The 20,598-nt window shown below is 39.5% G+C and overlaps 1 protein-coding gene, 1 non-coding gene and 1 pseudogene across 3 annotated transcripts; all 3 read left to right on the forward strand.

Annotated features, from left to right (window-relative positions):
- The first annotated feature begins 59 nt into the window (after window positions 1–59).
- RAB2B (RAB2B, member RAS oncogene family) lies at window positions 60–19,080 on the forward strand. 2 transcript variants are annotated; one of them, XM_036030773.1, is made up of 9 exons: window positions 60–209; window positions 426–497; window positions 2,855–2,922; window positions 11,183–11,247; window positions 12,103–12,141; window positions 12,327–12,419; window positions 15,791–15,902; window positions 16,475–16,543; window positions 17,229–19,080. In XM_036030773.1, the coding sequence occupies exons 1-9, from the start codon at window positions 164–166 to the stop codon at window positions 17,334–17,336; spliced, it is 672 nt and encodes a 223-aa protein (XP_035886666.1). In that variant the 5' UTR covers window positions 60–163; the 3' UTR covers window positions 17,337–19,080. The 2 variants fall into 2 exon arrangements, with proteins under 2 accessions (XP_035886666.1, XP_028360102.1); XM_028504301.2 differs by lacking the exon at window positions 11,183–11,247 and having other exon boundaries at window positions 12,059–12,141.
- On the forward strand, window positions 7,877–10,303 carry LOC118501531 (annotated as a pseudogene).
- On the forward strand, window positions 13,331–13,448 carry LOC114490387. Its single transcript, XR_003683947.1, has one exon. It is a non-coding gene; the product is annotated as a small nucleolar RNA SNORA26 (small nucleolar RNA).
- Window positions 19,081–20,598: the final 1,518 nt, after the last annotated feature.

Here is a 20,598-nt window from a genome sequence, read left to right on the forward strand (position 1 = left end):
TGGGTATTACGGTCGTTCCGACCCAGAGAGGAAATCTGGGGAGAGCAATAGAGACGTGATCTGGGCTAGAGCGGCCGGAGATGGGCGGGTTGAGTGGCTAGAGAGGCCGGAGGTAAGTGGCTGTTGAAGTCGGGCGGACCCGGAATCCAGAGGAAACGGGACCATGACTTATGCTTATCTCTTCAAATACATTATCATCGGGGACACAGGTAACCTGCGGATGACTGCCCTCATTGCTGGGGCGGGGATCCCAAAGCAGGTTTTGGGGGCGGGGTCATTTAGTAGGCTGGGCGGTTATGTGTTGTGCGGCCGGGGGCGGGGCGGTCGGGGGCGGGGCTCAGGGGTTCCCCTTCCTTAGTCTCGGACGCCCGGACTCTGTACTGCTCCCAGGCCGCTTGAATGCTAGAACGTGCGTCCTCTTTTAGGTGTGGGGAAGTCATGTCTCCTCCTGCAGTTTACAGACAAGCGGTTCCAGCCTGTCCACGACCTCACAATAGGTAATTGCATCTACCCTTCTGAGAACAGTAATGAAACCTGATTGGCTAAAGTGGAAAGTTAGCAGCCTTCAGGGTTTGAAGTAAAAAAGTTAGCTCTCCCTTCTTTTAAACTAGTCCAAAGTTAGTTAAAAGAAAAGTGACCAGTCAAATGCTGTAAATGGGGTGTAGTGTAATGGGGAGTAAATCATTAAAAGGTTACTTTAGAAACGTGGTGAGATACGAATTAGTTGCTCTAGGGTTTTTTTTCCAAATGCAGTTTGAATGTTTATGAAAGATCCTGCAAAACATAATTACTTACTTTAGAACTCGCTTTACGGTAAATTAGGGCGAGCCTCACATGTATTTGCAAAGGTAATCATCAATATGTAGTTTTTTTTGAGTGGCGGGGAGGAAGAAGCAAATTGAAGAGCCATCCCAGATTTAAAATTAAAAGGTAGATTAAATTAGTAACGTATAAGGAAAAGAATATGTTAGAGTTCTAAAAACACACGGTTGATCCTGGAAAGTATGAACATCTCCCTCACATATGTGGTAGGGCATGGCCTGCTAGGGCCTTAGCAGCCCTTCCCCATAATCTCCATAACTTCAGCTCAAAGGAATACTACATAAAACTAGCCTTCTTGTCATGCAAATGCAATGTCTGAATAAAATCTCTGACTCCCATTCTTACCATATCACCACCTCCAAGCCCCACATTATGAAAATTTGGAGCTACTACCGCTTCTAAAGGACTTATTCAGAGCCAAGTAACTAATGTGGTTACAAAAGGATTAGAGGATAGCATCACCAGGAAAATATTTTCAGAAATGAACATTAAGTGGAAACCCACACTGTGATAGGTGCCCATGATACAGCAATTCATTAACAAGGCAAATATTACCTGCCCTTAAATACTAACTTCCAACATAGGAGGTGGAGCTGGGGGTAGATACAGTGTAGTGACAACTTTCCATTGAAAAAGGGGAGGAGAGACTGCCACCTCTATCAAGAAAGCCTGGAAATTGAAGAATGAACAGGAGTTAACTAGGCAAAGGGATTGTAGAGACAAAGGAGAAGTGATTGGGGAAGAGGAAATAACGTGCAAAGGCTCAGGAATGACAGATCAGGCTACCTTTGGAAAACAAAGTAGTTTACTATGTCTGGAGCCATATTAAAGTGGAGAGTGGTAAAAAGGTAAAGCTAGAGAATAAATTAGGGACCAAGTTTTGAAACACCTGAAGGAAATAGTAAATGACAAGTTTTAAGTCAGAGACACTATGTGATCAAATCATGTTTTCCCTCTGCCAAGATAAACAAGGCAGTTGGATAGAAAAAATGTGCAAAATATAAGAGTCTCTGAGGGCATAACTAGAAAAAGTTGCATAAAAGGAGACGAAGTTTTGGTTTTTAATTCTTCCACATTGAATTCCATTCCTATTTTCCAGAAGGGGGAAAAAACATTAGGGACTTTTTTCAGTAGCTATCACTATTCTTGATGAAGCGGTAAAACAGCAGTAAGAAAACACTTTTTTAATCTTATTGACTGTAGCACCTTAGAGTTGAGAGAGAGATTCCAAGTATATGCATATTGTGGAATACTGAATAGACCTATTAACAGAAGCTAAATTTGTGCTCTTTTTTTACTTGGAAATCAACTCCTCCAGTAAAGTACTATATAAAAGTAGAAAATAGGACAAATTGTTTGACTTATGATCAAGTGTTTAATGTAAATGAGTTTTGGTTTCTAAGTTTTGTCTTGACATTACCTTGAAAGAAGATGAATGCCAGGTAAACCAAAACCTTTATTCATACTGTCAGTTTCCATACTCCTCTGAGAAGTGTGAGCATTATTGGAGGTGTGAAGAGGTGTCAAGTATATCATTCTTGAAAACCTATGTCTTAGATATGTTGTTTTTTTTTCTCAAAAAATTCTAGGATTGTAAAAATAGAAATATTGTCTTATGTAGAGGACTAAAGAGTGACTTTAAGAAAATGCTAGGAAATATTTTCAAAAATTTTAGAAGTTTTTTAAAAAGCTATGAAATTAAATACTACATAATCAAATTTAAGCATTAATTAACATTGGTAAAAATTTATTCACCTTTTCTAACTGACTTAATTTGTTTTATCCCCATATCTGCTTTTTGGTTACATTCCTGATATTATTATCACCTAGCACACAGCTTTTAATTTTAGAAAAGAAATGAAACTTCAAGGAACACAAAATTAATTGTAGCAAATAGGCAGTGATAATGGACTTAGTGGCACTGAGGGCAGATGGAGGGTAAGTCATTAGCATAGTGAAGAAAAGCAGGAACCTATCACTCAACATGGCTGTTCATGAGAATCACATTCTTTCTCTTGGTCTTCACTGACAGGTGTGGAGTTTGGGGCTCGTATGGTCAACATTGATGGAAAACAAATCAAACTGCAAATCTGGGATACGGTGAGAGAGGACAAAATAGTTTACTCCGTAACTAAGATCCAAATATAACACTAAAGGCTGATGCAGGGGAAAAGAGCTCTTTGGGTGGGGCTGATGGTGGAGATGAAACTAGGGGAAGAGTGAAATCAAAGAGATAGGGAGCTTTCATTTCCTTCTGTCACAGTTACAAGTTCAGAATGCCATATTTTCACATTTTTGTTTTAAATAACTCACGTAATTTGTTCTAGTAAATGAAAGCCAACAATGTGTGTAGAATAAAAAGTGATTGTTACTTTTTATACCCATAAACTTCTGTCCCTCCCAATGTTGGTTTCTACTTTGCCAGAGTAAACCACTATTAATAATTCAGACTTTTGCTCTGTATTTAGATTCAGAAATAAAAACATAAGCAAATGTATGGTAGTGGTTTTGTTTTTTGTTTTTAGAGTTGGAACAAAGTAGACCTAGCTTTGTGACTTAGGTATTTTTAGTGATCTCTATGTTGTGCAGACTTCAATGTCAATACAAATAGATCTGCCTGATCTATTTCAACCACTGCATAGAATCATATAATGTCTGTACCATAATTAATTTAACCATCTGCCTGTTGATGGAAATTTAGGTGGTTTCCATTTTTTTACCACTGCAGTTTCATTGATTATTCTTCCTTTTTAAAAAGTTTTAAAAGTTTAAAAAGTTTTTATTCTGATTAATTTTATTTATGTTTAGAGAGAGGGGAAGGGAGGGAGAAAGAGAGGGAGAGAAACATCAGTTGAGTGATTGCTTCTCATATGCCCCCAACCAGGGACCTGGCTGGCAACCCAGGCATGTACCCTGACTGGGAATCAATCTGGTGACCCCCTGCTTCGCAGTCTGGTGCTCAATCCACTGAGCCACACTAGCCAGGGCTGATCTTTCTTATTTACCACATCTTTATGCAGATGTTTGAGGATTTCTGTGGAATGCCTGCCCAGAAATGGAATTCTGGGTCAAGGGTTATACATATTTTGAAATTTGACAAATGTACTACTGCCAAAATTTATCTTGACTTAGTGTGATTTTATCACGATAAAATTGCTTTCATGTGCATTATCTCATTTGGTTTGTACTTTTGTTTTCCCTAAGAAAAATAATATTCTAGTCTCTCTTTTTAAGTTAAAGGGAACAGGCACATAGTTTCTAACATTCAGCTAAAATTTTTGTTTTTATTTACTTATTATCTGATTCTATATTTTTTCAGAACTGAGGGCTGAAGCAGTTCACAAGTCTGTTCCTTTTTTCTCCCTTTTCTCTACCCAACATCCCCCAACAGATGTCTTTTTTTTTCTCTTTAATTGATGATTTTTTTTTTTTTAAGAAAGAGAGAGGAGAAGGGAGAGAGAAAGAGAAAAAAACTGTTGTTCCACTTAGTTGTGCATTCACTGGTTGATTCTTGTATGTGCCCTGGCCAGAGATCAAACCTGTGGCCTTGGTATATTGGGATGATGCTCTAACCAGCTGAGCTACCTGGACAGGGCAGATGTCTGTCTTAAAAATAGTTACTTGATGCTCTGGGCCCTTTTTGCCCTGAGCCCTTCTCTGGTGGTTTCCAAGGTTGTTACTACTTTTTGGATACACTGATTAATATGCATCCAAAACTGTGATGATATTCTTCTGTTATAGTTGATGGTTGTATTTGCAAACATTTTATTAACCTTTTGCCCTTCTGATTAGATTTTTCATTTTACTCTATTGGATTTCCCTTATTATAGGAACATGAATCACTTCACATCTGTGATAGTGGTAGCACTAGCTAGATAACCTCTAAAACTTCCAGCTTCTTTGAACAGTTTGTCTCTAGCCCTTTTCTCTCAATAAAGCCTGAAAGGTGTTACTCTATATCTGCTGTCAAATTTAAGTTCATGTATTTCTTAGACAGCTGCCAGTTGTTCCCTTCTCCTTTTTATTGTAGGGGCTCTTTTTCACTATTAGTCCAAGTAAGTATTGCAACTTCCCTGTTATTATCCCTGGTTTTTGTATTTCCACAAAGATAGAGTTGCCCACCTAAAGAGTCCACAGGAAAAGTTCTGTGGAGGTGACAAAGAATGAAAAATCTGTAGGTGTCAGGAATGGTATTAGCTAGACTCTACATTTTCAACTTAAACCTCTATAATTTTCAAAACTGGGTCTTTTGATGCCAAAACACCCAATAGCTGCCAGTTAGTATCATGGTTGTGATCGCAAGAATGTCTTAGTGTTGGCTTGCTGGCATTTTCCTTTTTTCCTTAGAGAGAAAGTTGACAGCCACTGCTCTGTTGACAGGATCCTCAGAACCACATGGCCTGATAGTCACTTGTGATGCAGCTGGCCAAGTTATTGTCTGCTCCCCTCCCACCCCCTTTTTTAAATCCTTACCCAAGGACATGTTTATTGATTTTAGAGAGAGAGGAAGGGAGGGAGAGAGAGAGAGAGGAACATCAATTGGTTGTCTCCCACATGCACCCCCAACAAGGGATTGAACTTGAGACTTAGGTATGTGCTCTGACAGGGGATCAAACTTACAGCCTTTTGGTGTACAGGATGATGCTTCAACCAAGGCACCCAGCCAAGGCTCTGCTTCCTTTTAGTAATTGTTTTGAGATTAGACTAATCTTTGTTGAATTATTAAAAGATATTAGGTTTCAGAATATTGGAGTTTCCTATTTATTTTGAAATTTTTAAGAGATTCCTACTACCCTCACCGGTATGGCTCAGCTGGTTGGACATGGTCCTACAAAGTGAAGTCTCCAGTTTGATTCCCAGTCCGGGCACATGTCTGAGTCACAGGTTTAGCCCCTGGTTGAGGCCCATATGAGAGGCAACCAATTGATGTTTCTCTTTTACATCAAAGTTTCTCTCTTTTTTTTTCTCCCTCCCTTGCCCTATAAATAAATATTTAAAAAAATAATAAATGAATACACACACACACACACACACACACAGGGTCCAACACAAATAACACCCACTTTTTATCGCAAAATCTTTTATTACAAAATCATAAGCATGTAATTCTGTAACATAACAATATCACACTCAAGTATACCATATGACATTTTAAGTGAAATGTTCAAATTAAAACTATAAATTATTAACCATATTATTACTCTACTAACCACACTCAAGCAGGCATTACTTCTGCTGGACCCTCTGTGTGTGTGTGTGTGTGTGTACAATTATATATATAGTTATATGTATAATTTAAAAGAATGTTCCTACTTCTAATGTGGTATCTGTCTCCTCTGCCACTCTCCAGGTAAGCCTGATATTTCTCCCCTGTTGCCCCTGATTTCCTGTCCATTGTTCATCCCCTCCCTTGGCTTTCCACTTTGTTGACCCCATTCCTTCACTCCCAAAGCCATCTTACATGCAAACGGTTTAAGGATTACCAGGAAGATATTTTTAAAGAGAACAAGTTATCCAAAGTGATTTGTTGTCACTGTTCTGGCTATTGATAAGGATTTAGAGAGCCATATTACTTTTTATCTTTCTTCATTCTGTATCTATAGTTCCCCAAATAACTGTGCTAACTGAAGAGGCATTGTACTGTAGGTAATATAAAATATTGATTAAGTAATCTCAAATTCATTTGTATTTTATTTTGGAATGTGTTTTGACTCTTAGAAAATGAGTGTATCAGACTTTTTAGGAATTGATACTTCTAAGTATATATTTTGAAATTACAGTATGGTCCTTCCACTTGGGAGAAATTAGAAAACTATTAATTCTCTTATCACACCTCCATCTTAGTCTTTGCTGCTTCAGATTTTTTTTATTGGGGATGCACAGAGGTACCTCTCACTGATGACAGACTAGCCAAAATCCAACCAGTCACTCTTTCTAGCTTATTGGCTCACAAACTTTGGTTCATGAAATGGATTGAGATGAATAGGTAAAGCGATTTGATTTTAAAAAGCACTCTGACTGGTGTGACACAGTGGATTGAGTGCCAGCCTGTGAACCAAAGGGTCATCAGTTCAATTCCCAGTCAGGGCACATACCTGGGTTGCGGGCCAGGTCCCCAGTAGGGGGTGTGCGAGAGGCAGCCACACGTTAATGTTTCTCTCCCTCTCTTTCTCCCTCCCTTCCCCTCTGTCTAAAAACAAATAAATAAAATCTTTTAAAAAATCTTTTTAAAAAAGGCCTTTTCTGATGACCCACTGGAAGTATTTTCAGCTGCTAAAGTTAAATGCTACCATATAATTCAACCATCATGTGGGTCTTCCTCAAACTTTCCCTGTTCTCACTGGGTCACAGGAAAGGAAGGTCTTTAAATGATAGAGTGGAGGAGTGCCACCCAGATGGTGGCCCACAGCTCCAGGTGGCAGCCTGCAGTAGGCTGCAGCAAGGAGGTGAGAGTCCATGCTCTCTGAAGGAGCTGCACCCGTGGCCTGTGTCCATGCCCTGCCAGGCCCCACCGCAACAGAATGAATGTAGAGCTGCCTTGGAGGCTCCAGCACTGCCTGCAATCCCACGCTGCCAGCCCTAGCTAGCTGCTCAAATTTTGCATTTTTATCCACCACCTAGCCCTTGTCTTCTGAGCCAATGGTGTTCTGGTTTGAAAGAAATGAAAGAAAAGGAGCAATGTGGCCAATTCTGTTTGGTCCTCCTGCATTGAGGCCTGATTGGCTTTTCCAGAGAGGAAAATGCAGCAAGAAAATCGTGGGGCTTTTTTGGAGGGTAGTAAAAGGGAACACGGTCTTTGGTTTTATTAGGTTTTCCAAATTCTACATTTTCACAGTGTGTGAAATACACTAATCCAAAGGTTATTTTTCTATTGAGAAGAGGTGGATTTTTTCCCTTTTGATTCCAATCTTTTCTTTCCTTGACAAAGCATAAATCATGGACACCAGAAAATACGGTGGACCTCAGGAATCCTGAACAGACTAAGAAGCTTACATTTTCCCTTAGAAGGGAAAGGTGGGGTATTTTTAGCCTCTCTGGAAAACTAAAATAAAAAACATTAGTTGGAGTGCCATGGAAAGGAGACAAGGCCAAATCTGCATTGGAGCTGCCCCAGGCTGCACTCCCACAAATCTACCATGAGAAACCACATAAGGAACTTTGTGCCCTGCGTGCCCTGCATGCCCTCAATAACATCTTCCAGTAGAGCAATGCATTCACCTGGGAAATGCTGCAAGAGATTTTCCAGAGATTGTCTCCAAACGCCATGGTTACTCCTCACAAGAAGAGCATGCTGGGAAATGGGAACTATGACATGAATGCCATTATGGTAGCACCTCAGACCAAAGGTTGTGAAGCTGTTTGGTGGGACAAACACAGGCATGTTAGTACCATTGCTTTCACTAATGTCATGGGCTTCATCATGAATCTATCCTCCAGCCTTTGCTGGGGTCTATTGAAGCTGCCTCTCAAAAGGCAGCACTGGATCTGTGTTTAAGAAGTGGGCAGTGCCTGCTACAACCTTGACTCCAAACTAAAGATGACCAAGTGGATTGGAGGTGAGAGTGAGCTCAGGAAATTTCTAAAACATCATTTGCAAGGAAAGAACTGTGAACTCCTGCTGGTGGTACCAGAAGAGGTGGAGACCCATCAGAGTTGGAGGGCTGATGTGTAACAGTTCTGCCCAACCTTCCCTCAGCTCCATCTCCTAAATTCTCTGTGATGTCCTGTGCCCTGTACAGTGGGTCTGCCCTTGTCACTTCCCTAGACATCTCATGGGGTTTTTCTTCTCAGCTTTGACAGGTCAATAGGATATATATGTGAAATGTTAAAGGAACCAACCAGGGTTACTTGTTCCTGGGGAAGGAAGGTAGGAGCTCTGTGCTTAGGGCAGCAGTGGAAGACCCTTGTTTCATTTGAAGAGAAGGGAAAAAAAGGTGGGTCCTAGCTTATTTGTCCCTTTCCTCTGAGGACTTGACAGAGGTTCTCCTGGATTTCACTGCTGCTCTGATTTACCTGGAGATGCTGCCTCCATTTCCCCTTTCCTGGCAACTAGTGGTCTGAAGACATAGTACATGCAAAGCCCATGTGACTGGTTTGAAGGACCCAGAGGAAAAAGGGCCTCTCAGGATACTGTCTCCAAAACCCCAGCAGCAGTACAGCATACCATCTCCAACGCTGAATGCCACCCTTCACCCTATTTTTAAGGGAAGTTTATGGCCATCCTTGGAGTTTTATAATGACATGTTCTCTGATATTTCATACCAAATGGTTGAATCCTGTAACATTCCAGCATGACAGAGTGAGCTAGATACCTAAGAAGACATGGCCAAAGCCACGGACAACAGTCAATGCTGTCTTACTCCAGCATTGTCCCTGCCACTTCATTACATTAATTTAGGAGTCTCTGGGGCACAAGATAAGCAAAGGGCAATTTTCCTAGTTGACCCACTCTGACAAAGTCAAGAAAAAATTAAGCCTGCCTTCGACATCAGATTCCACTAGTTTAAGACAGAGTTGGGGGAGGAAAGTATTGTGAAAAGAATAGGTAGAATCAGAAGCTCTGGGCTTGGAGTCACTATAGTGACAAGCAGAGTCCTCGTGTTGGGTGGTTATGTGCATTATATTATAGGGACTAGAATTGTTATCTTTTTGTAGTTTCTTTTTCAGATCAATTGGTAATTGACTACCCTATTCCTCTTTAAATAGTTGTAGGCCACTTTTCTCCTCTAGCTTTAGAATACAGAGAGAAGCGGGGGAAGTATGTGTTATACCACACTGTATTACCTAAGTGGTTGTAGTTGCCTGAAGGCAGGTAGACAGGCACAGATGGCCTGCTTAGCCCTTATAGGTCAGTGGTCATGGCAGGCCTGAGAGCCGCCCGGCTGGCCAGACTTCTCTTCAGCAGTAAAGCCAGTTTGGGGTTTGCATGTCAAACTTGGGCAAGCTAAATGGATGAAGCTGAGGCTTTCTCCTCCCCACTGTGACTGGAGCACATGTTTACACCAGCACTTTTTTCTGCACATGTATCTTCAATCCTACAAGGCCATTTTTTATATTGAGTAACAGAGGCCACCAAGTGGCTACTGCATTACACCATCTAAGCAACCGACTGCAGTCTCTTTTGCACTATTTTCTACATCAGACCTCCTTGGCACCACAGAGAGCTCTTTACCTTATCCCTGCAAAATGTCATTCCAACCACTACCAGTCAGAAGTTACAGCCATCCTTGCTGATTGTCACAAGTACTTTGGGCCCATTGGCACTGCCAGTGATAGATAGTAAGCCATCTCCTGGGAAGAGGAGGAAACTCTTCTCTAATCTGGTTGGGCCTGTGGAAATGGCAATTCAAAGGAGTCCCCATGTGTACTTGGAGTCCATAAGCCAATGGGATATGCAAAGACACTTAAAACAATTTCAGGGCTGGTTTCTCTGTTCATGTCCAATTCTGGTGGTTAGGAACGATGACCCATGCTGATGCCCGAGGGCAAAAAGCCCCATTTTCTTTCAGGAAGGGGGCAGGTCTGACCCTGATGCCTAGTAAGGGGTGACTCTAGGCTTTTTGTTTTTCTTGCTTTTGTTCCTCACCCCCTCTTTTTGTGTTGGCTTTGTGCTTTGTTGGCTGTTGTTTACAAAAGGTGTATTTTGTTTAACCAAATTATTAAAAATGGAAAACTCCATACATTAAAAAAACAATAGAAAAGAGTAAATAAGAGATAAAAGCAAAATGTATCCATTTAAGACATAAAACTATTAGGGAATAAATAAAACTTTAAGTGAGTTCTTGGAGGGAAAACATATATTTTAAATCTTAAAGTATTACTAGTATTACCAAGAAGTTCTTTAGAATTATCTTTGGACTCTGATGTTCTAACAGGTAGGCAACTCAAAACATTTGCATGATTCTTTTGGGAAGAGATTCTTGTGTTGGAAGAGTAACTTTAGAATTGGGTACTGGAATTCTCATCTTCAAACCCAGGTTTAGAGTATATGACATAATGACCAAGAAAACAAACTTTTGTGTGAGGATCCTAAGTTTAAGATATGGATTCAGAATTCATAAACTTCGTAACTTTTGGCCAGTTACTGAACTTACTGCTTTGAACCTGATTTTTTCTATTTGTGGTATTAGTGTCATCACTATTATTGTTATTATACTATGAGAAAGCCATTTTCCCACATTCGCATTTTAGTTTTGCCATCTTTAAAATATAACAACCTTCCTTCCCAATCCAAATGTAGGGATATGAGATTAGTTGATTTCAAGAAGGTGGAAACTTTCCTAATAGAATAGATTCAATGTCCAGGGTATTCACATATTCAGAATACTATTATTTAAAAGATGCTTTTGCTTCCCCTAAGGTACAGAGAGGTGGGGAGAACTGCTCCATCAAGAAAGCAAAAGTACCCATTGTGTGGGGGCATTGGTAATTTGCTTAGTTATAAATAAAACTTAATATCTTGACCTCAACTGGAAATGAGGTTAGAGTGTGAACAGTTGAATTTTTTTTTAAGGAAAACTCTGTTCTGGACCCTGGGCTTCTTTCCCTGTGCCTTATTCCTATTTGCCATGACAAGATCCCAGCAAGGGACATTTTGGTAATCCTGCCTTTGTTAGTAAAATACTAAGGTCATCAGCATATGCCCAATTTAAGTGCTTTGTATCTGACTAATTTTCTGCATTGATTCATTGAAATCAAACATCCATTAGACAGGGTATTGGCATTCTAAGATAATTTTCCTTTTTTACAGATAAAGGAATGGAAACCAGAAAGGTTAAAGTGATGTGTTTGACATCACATTTGCACTGACAGTACAACATGCACTGAGTTTCTACTCCTATGTCTAGTTCTCTTAGGAGATATTGGGAAATGTATGGAAATGTGTCACATTGACCAGGGATGACAGTCAGCAATTTGATAGTTGGTCTCACAGGAAGAGTTGACCCACCCAAAATATCAATTGCATTCCCTTTAAAAAATATTGATTTCCCACCTGGGTTTCTCCCTGGGCAATCATACTTCCTTTCCAAATTCTCTTTTCTTAATAGAAATTATTTAAAAAATTAAGTCCTATTGATTTCCCTCCTGAGTTTCTCCCTGGGCAGTCATGTTTCCTTTCGATAATTCCTTTTTCTTATAGAACTTAAGAAAAAAATTATGGCATGTGATTAAGTCAGTTCTCTGAAAATAACCTGGTTTTGTTGGGATATTTTTTGTTGCCATGTTGGTGGGAAAGGCTGGGCAAGAATCCTTCCGTTCTATCACCCGTTCCTACTACAGGGGAGCAGCCGGAGCCCTGCTGGTGTACGACATCACAAGGTGAGTCAGAGCTGGTGGGCGGGAGGGAGACTCTTCTCTGTGTTCTCAAAATCAGAAAGCTAAAGAAGAATGGCGTCTTATTTTTGATTTGCACATGTAGCTTTTCTCCTTTTCCCATACATTTGGAATTTCTTTGGCATTTTGAAATGGGCCTCAGACCCACTTTCTAAATTTTTCTGCTGTAGGCGTGAAACCTTCAACCACCTGACCTCATGGTTAGAGGACGCCAGGCAACACTCTAGCTCCAACATGGTTATCATGCTGATTGGGAATAAGAGGTAAAAATTTATTTGAATAAATAATAAGTACCAACAGTCATCTCGGTACTCTATGGACATTGAATCACTTGGTCCCCAGACTTTTTTAGTTTATGGTGCTCTTAATATCTCAGTAAAAAAATTATTGTGGTGAAATATGTATAACATAAATTTTATGCTTTTAATTATTCTTAAATGTACAGTTCTGTGGCATTAAGTATGTTCATGTTGTTCTGCAACCGTCACCACCATCCATCTCCAGAACTTTTTATCTTCCCAAACTGAAGCTCTGTTCCCATAAAACACTAACTCCACATTCTCCATCCCACCAGCCCCAGCAACTGCTGTTCTGCTTTCTGTCTCTGTGAGTTTGACTACTCTAGGCACCTCGTATAAGTGAAATCTACAGTGTTTGCCCTTTTGTGATGGTGGCTTATTTCATTTAACGTAGTGTCCTCCAGGTGCATCCATATTGTAGCATGTGTCAGAATTTCATTCCTTTTTACAGCTGAATAGTTTTCCATTGGATGTATTTACTACAGTTGTTTATCCATCCACTGATGGGTCCTTGGGTTGTTTCCACCTTTTGGTTCTTGTGAATAATACTGCTGTCAACATGGGCATACAAATATCTGTGTGGGCCCCTGCTTTTGATTTTTTGGGGGCATACCCGGAAGTGGAATTGCTGGATCTCATGGTAATTCTGTGTTTAATTTTTTGAGGTATTTCCATACTTTTTTCCATAATGGCTATACCATTTTACATTTCTACCAGCAATGTACAAGTGTTCTGATTTCTCCACATCTTCCCCAAAACTTGTTATTCTCAGTAAATTTTCTAGGGCACCCATAAGATATAAGAAATTTCTATTTTGTTATTAAATACTTGGATCTAAACAATGTAAGTGTTTTTGTTATAACCTAGTAACTGAGGAATGAAAAACATACATGGTACCTAAAGAGGCCAACATAGAAGGGTTGAGTAAGTCTCCATAAAACCCAGAGAAGAGATGGTAAAAATCCTTTTTGGATCCTATCTGGAGTCACAGCTAAACAAAAACAGCTAAATAAAAATAAAGAAAAATATAAACTAAAACAATTTTTAAAAGATTTTAGTTATTTTTAGAGAGAGGGGAAGGGAGAGACAGAGAGAAAGAGAGAAACACCAATGCATGGTTGCCTCTCACGCGCCCCCCAATTGGGGATCAGGCCCACAACCCAGGCACATGCCCTGACGGAATCAAACTAGAGATCCCTTGGTTTGTAGCCCATGCTCAATCCACTGAGCTACCCCATCCAAGCTAAAACAATTTATAAAACATTTTTAATTTATTGACTTTAGAGTGGGAGGGAAAGAGAGAAAAAGAGAAACATCAACTTGTTCCACCCATTTGTGCATTATTGGTTGCTCCTTGTATGAGGCCTGATCAGGTGTGTAATGGTGCTCTAACCAACTGAAGCTTCTGGACCACGGCTAAAAGAAAACAATGTTTAATAAAATTTTCATTCTTAAATAGCCATAATTATTTATTGATAACCTGTATGTGTCTGTTGGGCACTGCATAGCTTCTCAGACCTTGGAATCAAGATTGGACACTGTCACTCTCACTTCTTGTTCCAAATTGATGTTGCATGGTACTTGCTTTTTATCACAGCAGCTGCCAAAAACTTGGCTTCCAAAGATATGAAGATACGAAATGGCATCTGTTGTGATCTAATGTTGATACTGTGAAGTATCTTAAGCTTGTAGTTAATGTCATGTTCTAATGTTGAATGTTGCTGTGTTTCCCTGGAAAATTTGAAGCGTCCTGTGGAACCTTTGGGAGTTCATAATAGTCCCTAGGTTGTACCATTTGAAAAGTGGCCACAGACTAACTATACTCATGTATTGGGTTAGTCAGTTTTATGCAAAACCTGTGTCCTAGACACTATGCCAGACCTCAAGTGTACAAGGTGAAACAAAAATAATTCATGTCCCTGCTCCTATGGAGTTTAGTGAGGATAACAGATATTAAATATACATTATTTGTATCTAATTATAAATTATGGTAAATGCAATGAAAGAAAAAAGACTGCCATGAAAGAATAACAAGATACCCATTTTTGATTAAGAGTGATATTTAAGCTGGAATCTGAAGGATGGATAACAGTTTGGTGGGCAAAGGCTTAAAAAAAAACCAACACCCAGATATTAGATATGGAGAACAAACTGTGAAAGCCTCCAATTGGAAGAAGCTAAGGAAGTTATGGTACAGAGAGAAACCTGGTATGGTTGGACTGAATCAAGGGGGGATGGTGCTAGGTGAGGTTGCCGAGTAGACAGGAGCCAGATCGCTTAGCACTTACAGGTCTTAGTAAGGAGTTTGGATATTCTAAGCACAGTGGGAAGCATTTAAAAGTCAAGCAGAAAGCCCTGGCTTGCGTAGCTCAGTGGATTGAGCATGGGCTGGGAACCAAAGTGTCCCAGGTTCGATTCCCAGCCAGGGTACATTCCTGGGTTGCAGGCCATAACCCCCAGCAACCGCACATTGATGTTTCTCTCTCTCTCTCTCTCTCTCTCTCTCTCTCTTTCTCTCCCCCTCTCCCTCCCTCCCCCCCTCCCTTCCCTCTCTAAAAATAAATAAATAAAATCTTTAAAAAAAAAAAAAGTCAAGCAAAGCAGTGGCTTGATCAGATTTTAAAAGGTGTTTCTGGAGGAGAGCAAAGGTTGAAGTGGGATCCCAGTTGCAGTACTGCAAGTGCGAGAACGGTGGCTTGGACTACACTGATGATGCTGGAGAGAGGGAGACAAGGATAATTTTCCCATGCCATTCTTTATTCCCTTCCTCAGTCCTTGGCTGTATTCTCTCATCCCCGTATCACCTGACTTCATATTTTTTTTTCTGAATCCTTCATTTACCTGATGGCAAGCTGCTATTATACATACTATAAATGAGACTAGTGAAAGTGAAGGCAACTGCCCTTCTCTCCTTGTGGACTAATTCCAGTAGAGGAGGAAGACTCATCACAATGGGATGGGACATCTGTGACTTTTTTCCTTTTCTAACAACTGGAATTTCCCTTTAATCTTCTTTGCTCTCACTGTATCTCATTTGAAAAAGAATCACAGGGCATAAGCCTTGAGCCACTATGGGGATTGCCTAACCCTTTATAAATCTTGTTCTATGTAATAGAATAAGGTGTTATCCTCAACCCTGCAGCATCTTTCAGGGATCTGAAGGATACTTTCCAAGAGACTATAGAAATCGGTAACCTTACATAAGAGAATATCATGTAGGATCTACATTCTGTATGGATTAACTGACAGTTGAAATAGCAATAGGACTCTTTTAGAAGAGTTTCTTCTTTCGCTTGAATCTTACTTTAGTTTTCTCTCCAATTAATCTCTTGCAGTGACTTAGAGTCCCGCAGGGATGTGAAGAGAGAAGAAGGAGAGGCCTTTGCTCGTGAACATGGACTTATATTCATGGAAACTTCAGCGAAAACAGCCTGCAATGTTGAAGAGGTACTATTTGGAAAAAAAAAAAAAAAAAGTAGGGAAAGCTTTTCAGAGGTTACATCATTTATCTTTGTCCTTTTATTCAGAGACGTGGGTAAGCAAAGGACGTCTTGCGGTCAGAGTGACCATATGTCTGCCTTTAAAGGAATTGTCCGTTTTTCTACTTTGGTTTCTAAGGTTATACTTTTGTTTTGGGTAACATTAATTGTAAGTTTTGATTAGATACCACTGTTATTTGTAAATTACTTTGGTTGGAGAGTCTAATGGGTTCTGCTATAGTCATTCCTCAGCCTGGTGTTGACCGTATCTTCAATAACTGATTAAGCCTGTCTGTTTTATATGTAGAGGGTGCCCATCTAGGAACATACTGGGCAGAACCAAAATGCCATGTAATTCCTTTTTCCTTTTTGAACCTACGCTTCATGGCTTTTACAAGGACTTTGTGGGACCTTTTGCATTTTCACTTAGTTCTTCTAATGGTTCCCAATTCACTTTAAAAATGCAAATAGGAATAACATTTATATTCTCTTTTCCTAATTTATGTACCTAAACTTGAGTCTAATTTATGTCTCCTTTAGGCTTTCATTAATACAGCCAAAGAAATATATAGGAAGATCCAGCAAGGTTTATTTGATGTCCACAATGAGGTGAGAAAGGGTGGGGCTGGCAATTAACTTTGCTTTGTCTTAAAGAGGATGGGAAGCTCCCTAGAATGTAAGCATCCCCTAAAAGTATACTATTTGAGACCATGTAGGTTCAGAGTTGGTTTTTTCATGTGGGTGCACAGAAACTTGCCCTTATTTTCTGTTTGTTTTTTTTTTCCTCAAGTCTGATACCTGGAATGCTTAACGTGATTATTACTTGGTGATCTAAAAGGCTTATACAGTATGGGAGGTTTTCTTCTCCATTTCAGTTCTTTACCATCCAGCGCTTGGGAGAGGTGTAATTCTTAATTGCTCAGCAGGGCAAATTCTGGGGCAAAACAAAAAAGAATTGTATGCTAATATACGACTTCTACTCTTTTGCCTGCTCCTCCCCTTTCTTAATCACATCCTGATTCCGCACATAGCTATGAATGTTAATCACAATAGTCATCTTAAAAAGGGCACAAAACCCATTTCTAGTCATCTATAATACTCATACTACAGCCGGTCATCTGATCTTCACCGTCACAGACTGTTGTTCCACAAGTGTGATTAGGGCACATGGGTGCTTGCCAAGGTCACATCTGCTTTTAGAAAGTGTAATTAATGCTTTTTCCTTTTATCTCCCTTCTTTCTCCCATTTAATTTAGCACTTGAGGTGGGAACTGTTGTTTCTTTTCTTTTACAGGCAAATGGCATCAAGATCGGTCCTCAACAGTGTATTTCAACATCAGCGGGACCCAGCACCGCCCAGCGGAACTCTGGTGACATAGAGTCCAACTCTGGCTGCTGCTGAACACCTGGCCTGGACTCTTTTTTTTCCTTCCTGGAAGAGCTTCAGATCAATAGGCTTAAAGAAAGAGGTCTTACTTTGGCTGAGAAAAGCCTTTTTCAAGGTGTGATGTTTTGCCTTTCCACTTAACGACCAGGGGAGAATTTGGGCCCTTACTGAACTGTCCCTTCTTCAGGGACGTGAGCATTACCTATAGATTAGGGCTCTTCTTAGCCTCCTGTTTTAATTTCTAAAATGTTAGGATAAAAGTTGATTGTCATGGCAATTCAAAATAAATTACTTTAGAAGTATACATAATCTGCTCCCCAACAGGACTTAGTAATAAGAGTCTGGGACATTCTGCGTGAGCACTTGAGATAACTGGGATCTGGCTAGCTCCTCAGTCTAGAAACCTTACTGAGTTTTTCCACATGCCATTTTGTAAGAGTTCTTGCAGAAGGCAATTCCTTCTACTTGAACTGCTCAAGGATGCTGAATACTTCTCTACCATTCTATTACTAGTTGCCCTGTCTAAGAGTAACTATGAAACTTTTGAAAACAGTGGAGTTGCTCCTGAACCTCTGGCCACTTACTATCATTACCTAAAGAAAACATCTTTCCCTGTTTATTTGGTTTTAGGGTCCAGACCTAACGTTGTAGTGTCTCTCACTGAATAGACCCCTATTGTCTCATCACACTCACTTCTTAATGGGACTTGTTGAGACTTTTTATTCTAATCAAGCTAACCTGCTTACTTACTGGACATCATATTTACTTCTACTTCTCTGTCCTTGCACATGCCCTACTCTCTGCTAACATTATACTCAAAGTCCAAAACTTTTTCCTTCAAAGTCTTTGACTGACCTAAGAACTTCTAAACAATTATTGACACAGCACCCCTTAGCTTTCATATGTTGTTTATTCATATGTATATTAATTTGTATTTATGTTGCTTTGTAAATATGTTTTATAGTTGTTTTGTGTGTGGAATTTGTCTCCTCACATAAGTTGTAAGCTCCTTGAGAGAAGGGACCATGTTATCCCTATACTTTTGTAAACCGCTCCCTCCACCATCCCTTCACAGTGCCTAGTGCTATTTATGTGGTCATTGAATTTAACTGACATACTTAAAGACTTGGACAAGTCTATTTTAAACTTCAGAGGAAACAGAAGTCATCTATTTGTAACTCTATCTCAGTCTCTTCCATCTGCGTACCCTGGGTTATTCTATATTGCTCTTTTCCCTCTCCTCTCTTTCCCTTCCCTAGCTCTTTGCTTCCATTTCATGCAGTGTACAGTAAATCTGCCTGCTTCTAAGCAGTCTAGTGAGTGGGTACTTCTCTAGCCATTCTCCTTTTCAAGAGCATATATAATACTATCCTAGCCAAATTTGCCTTGGCTTCCTCATCATTCAGTCTTCTGGGTCAATTGCTGAATCTTTTTGCTGTGATGTCCCATACTACTACACAATACTGAGGTCTCATGAATTTTTCTAATTTTTTTGTTGGTGGTGGAGAATTGTTTCATTATTAAATATATGCATGTATCCAAGCCGCTCATATTTCATGTGTCATTTCTGATTGTATCCCAAACATAAGTAGATACTTTCCTTGTAGGGAATTATATCAAAGGTATTGGAAGAAGTACTCCTTGAGATACATCCATTCTGTACTGGATTCTGCCCCCACTAGTAGTAGTAACAGTTAACCCTGCACCACAGGAAGTGGAAGACATTTTGGGTATTGCTTTGATTATGCTTTTATTTTTTTTTAAATACTACTTCATTCCAAAAGGGATTTATTTGAAACTGTTGAATTTGGGGTAAGTGTATACCCTCACAGCTGGGACAACAGTAAATATAACCCTACAGTTTCTGTACAGTTTTTCTTTACCAACCAAAAAAAATCTTGAGTGATTATAGGCATCACAGCATTGATCAAAGAACATTCTATCTAGAGCTGCTGCTTTCAGAGCTATTAAAGTATATCATTTTGATATTTTGGGGCCTCTCTCTTTAATTCAAGAATTCCTACATCCAGTTCTATTCTCCAAACCATTCATAACCTTCTATACTTGAATATTTGACCAACTGTAAGATAAACATGGGAAACAAAAGTATCTGGACAAATTCATGATCTGTGTTGATTATTGCTGATGTTCTGAATGAAATGGTCACAAATTATAGAAAATGGATCTCCCACCCTTGATGAAGTATAGTAGTTATGAGATAATATGAATGTTGGTTGGTTGTTGAAGGCCAAGACTGTTGGAAATCATATAATTGAAAGCAGTCTAAATCATACTATTATAGATCATTGCAGACAGCAGAAATTATTAGACCAGACACATCCATACTTCTTTCTATAATGCCTATAGCCTGTTCCTTTGATAGCAAATTCATTTACTTTTTAAAGAGATTTTATTTATTTTTAGAGAGGGTGGATTGAGGGAGAAAGAGAGGAAGAGAAACATCAGTGTGTGGTTGCCTCTGGCACACCTGCTACTGGGGACCTGGCCGGCAACCTAGGCATGTGCTCTGACCAGAATCGTAACAGCTCCCTTTCAGGTTCTGGGATGATGCCCAATGCACTGAGTCATATCAGTCAGGACAGCAAGTTTATTTTGCATTAAATAAGCAGAAATAAAATGGGTTCTCATTCTAAAAACTAGTAATAATTAAGATTATATCTGCCTTACAGACAATCACATTGTTCTGGTAAATCCTAATACCCCAAATTGGATATAATGATAGGGGAAACATTTGCCAACAGACTTTGTTCAATATACAGATGCAGCTGTGTCTTACCACTCCTGTGATGAAATATTGACTGACTTTTTAAAGTCTGTGTGACAATGCAAATACATTATTCCTTGAGAAATCACTTTCATGATTTGGAACAACTACTTTCACTCCCCAGTTCAAAAAACAAAAACTTGTAGCAAGTAGTTTAGACTAGGAAACAAAGGAAAATCTCATTGAGCACAAGAAGATTTCAGCCACTATAAAATTATTTCCTTTCCAATTTAAATGCAGTTATTAGAAAATTACTCTGCAGCCAATATTTTTAAGGCTGTCTCATAATTGGCTTCCATCATTTGCTCTATCTGTATTCACCATACAGATAGTTTGTGTCTATTGATGAACTTAGGCCTTTAAAGAAAAATGAAATTCTATCCTGAATCCTGTTTGTTCACTTCCTATTGATTCCTAGTCCTCTGTACCAAGTCAGAATACTGGGTTAGAAGTATGTAGAATAGATAAATAACTTATGTTCATCTTATGCTG

The sequence above is a fragment of the Phyllostomus discolor genome, chromosome 1 (genome assembly GCF_004126475.2).
Source record: "Phyllostomus discolor isolate MPI-MPIP mPhyDis1 chromosome 1, mPhyDis1.pri.v3, whole genome shotgun sequence".
Classification (NCBI taxonomy): Eukaryota; Metazoa; Chordata; class Mammalia; order Chiroptera; family Phyllostomidae; genus Phyllostomus; species Phyllostomus discolor.

Coding starts and splice junctions, on each gene's coding strand:
- RAB2B (XM_036030773.1), top strand. CDS start 164: ATGACTTATGCTTATCTCTTCAAATACATTATCATCGGGGACACAG. Junction 12,142..12,326: donor CTGGTGTACGACATCACAAG/GTGAGTCAGAGC, acceptor TTTCTGCTGTAG/GCGTGAAACCTTCAACCACC. Junction 15,903..16,474: donor CAGCCTGCAATGTTGAAGAG/GTACTATTTGGA, acceptor TGTCTCCTTTAG/GCTTTCATTAATACAGCCAA.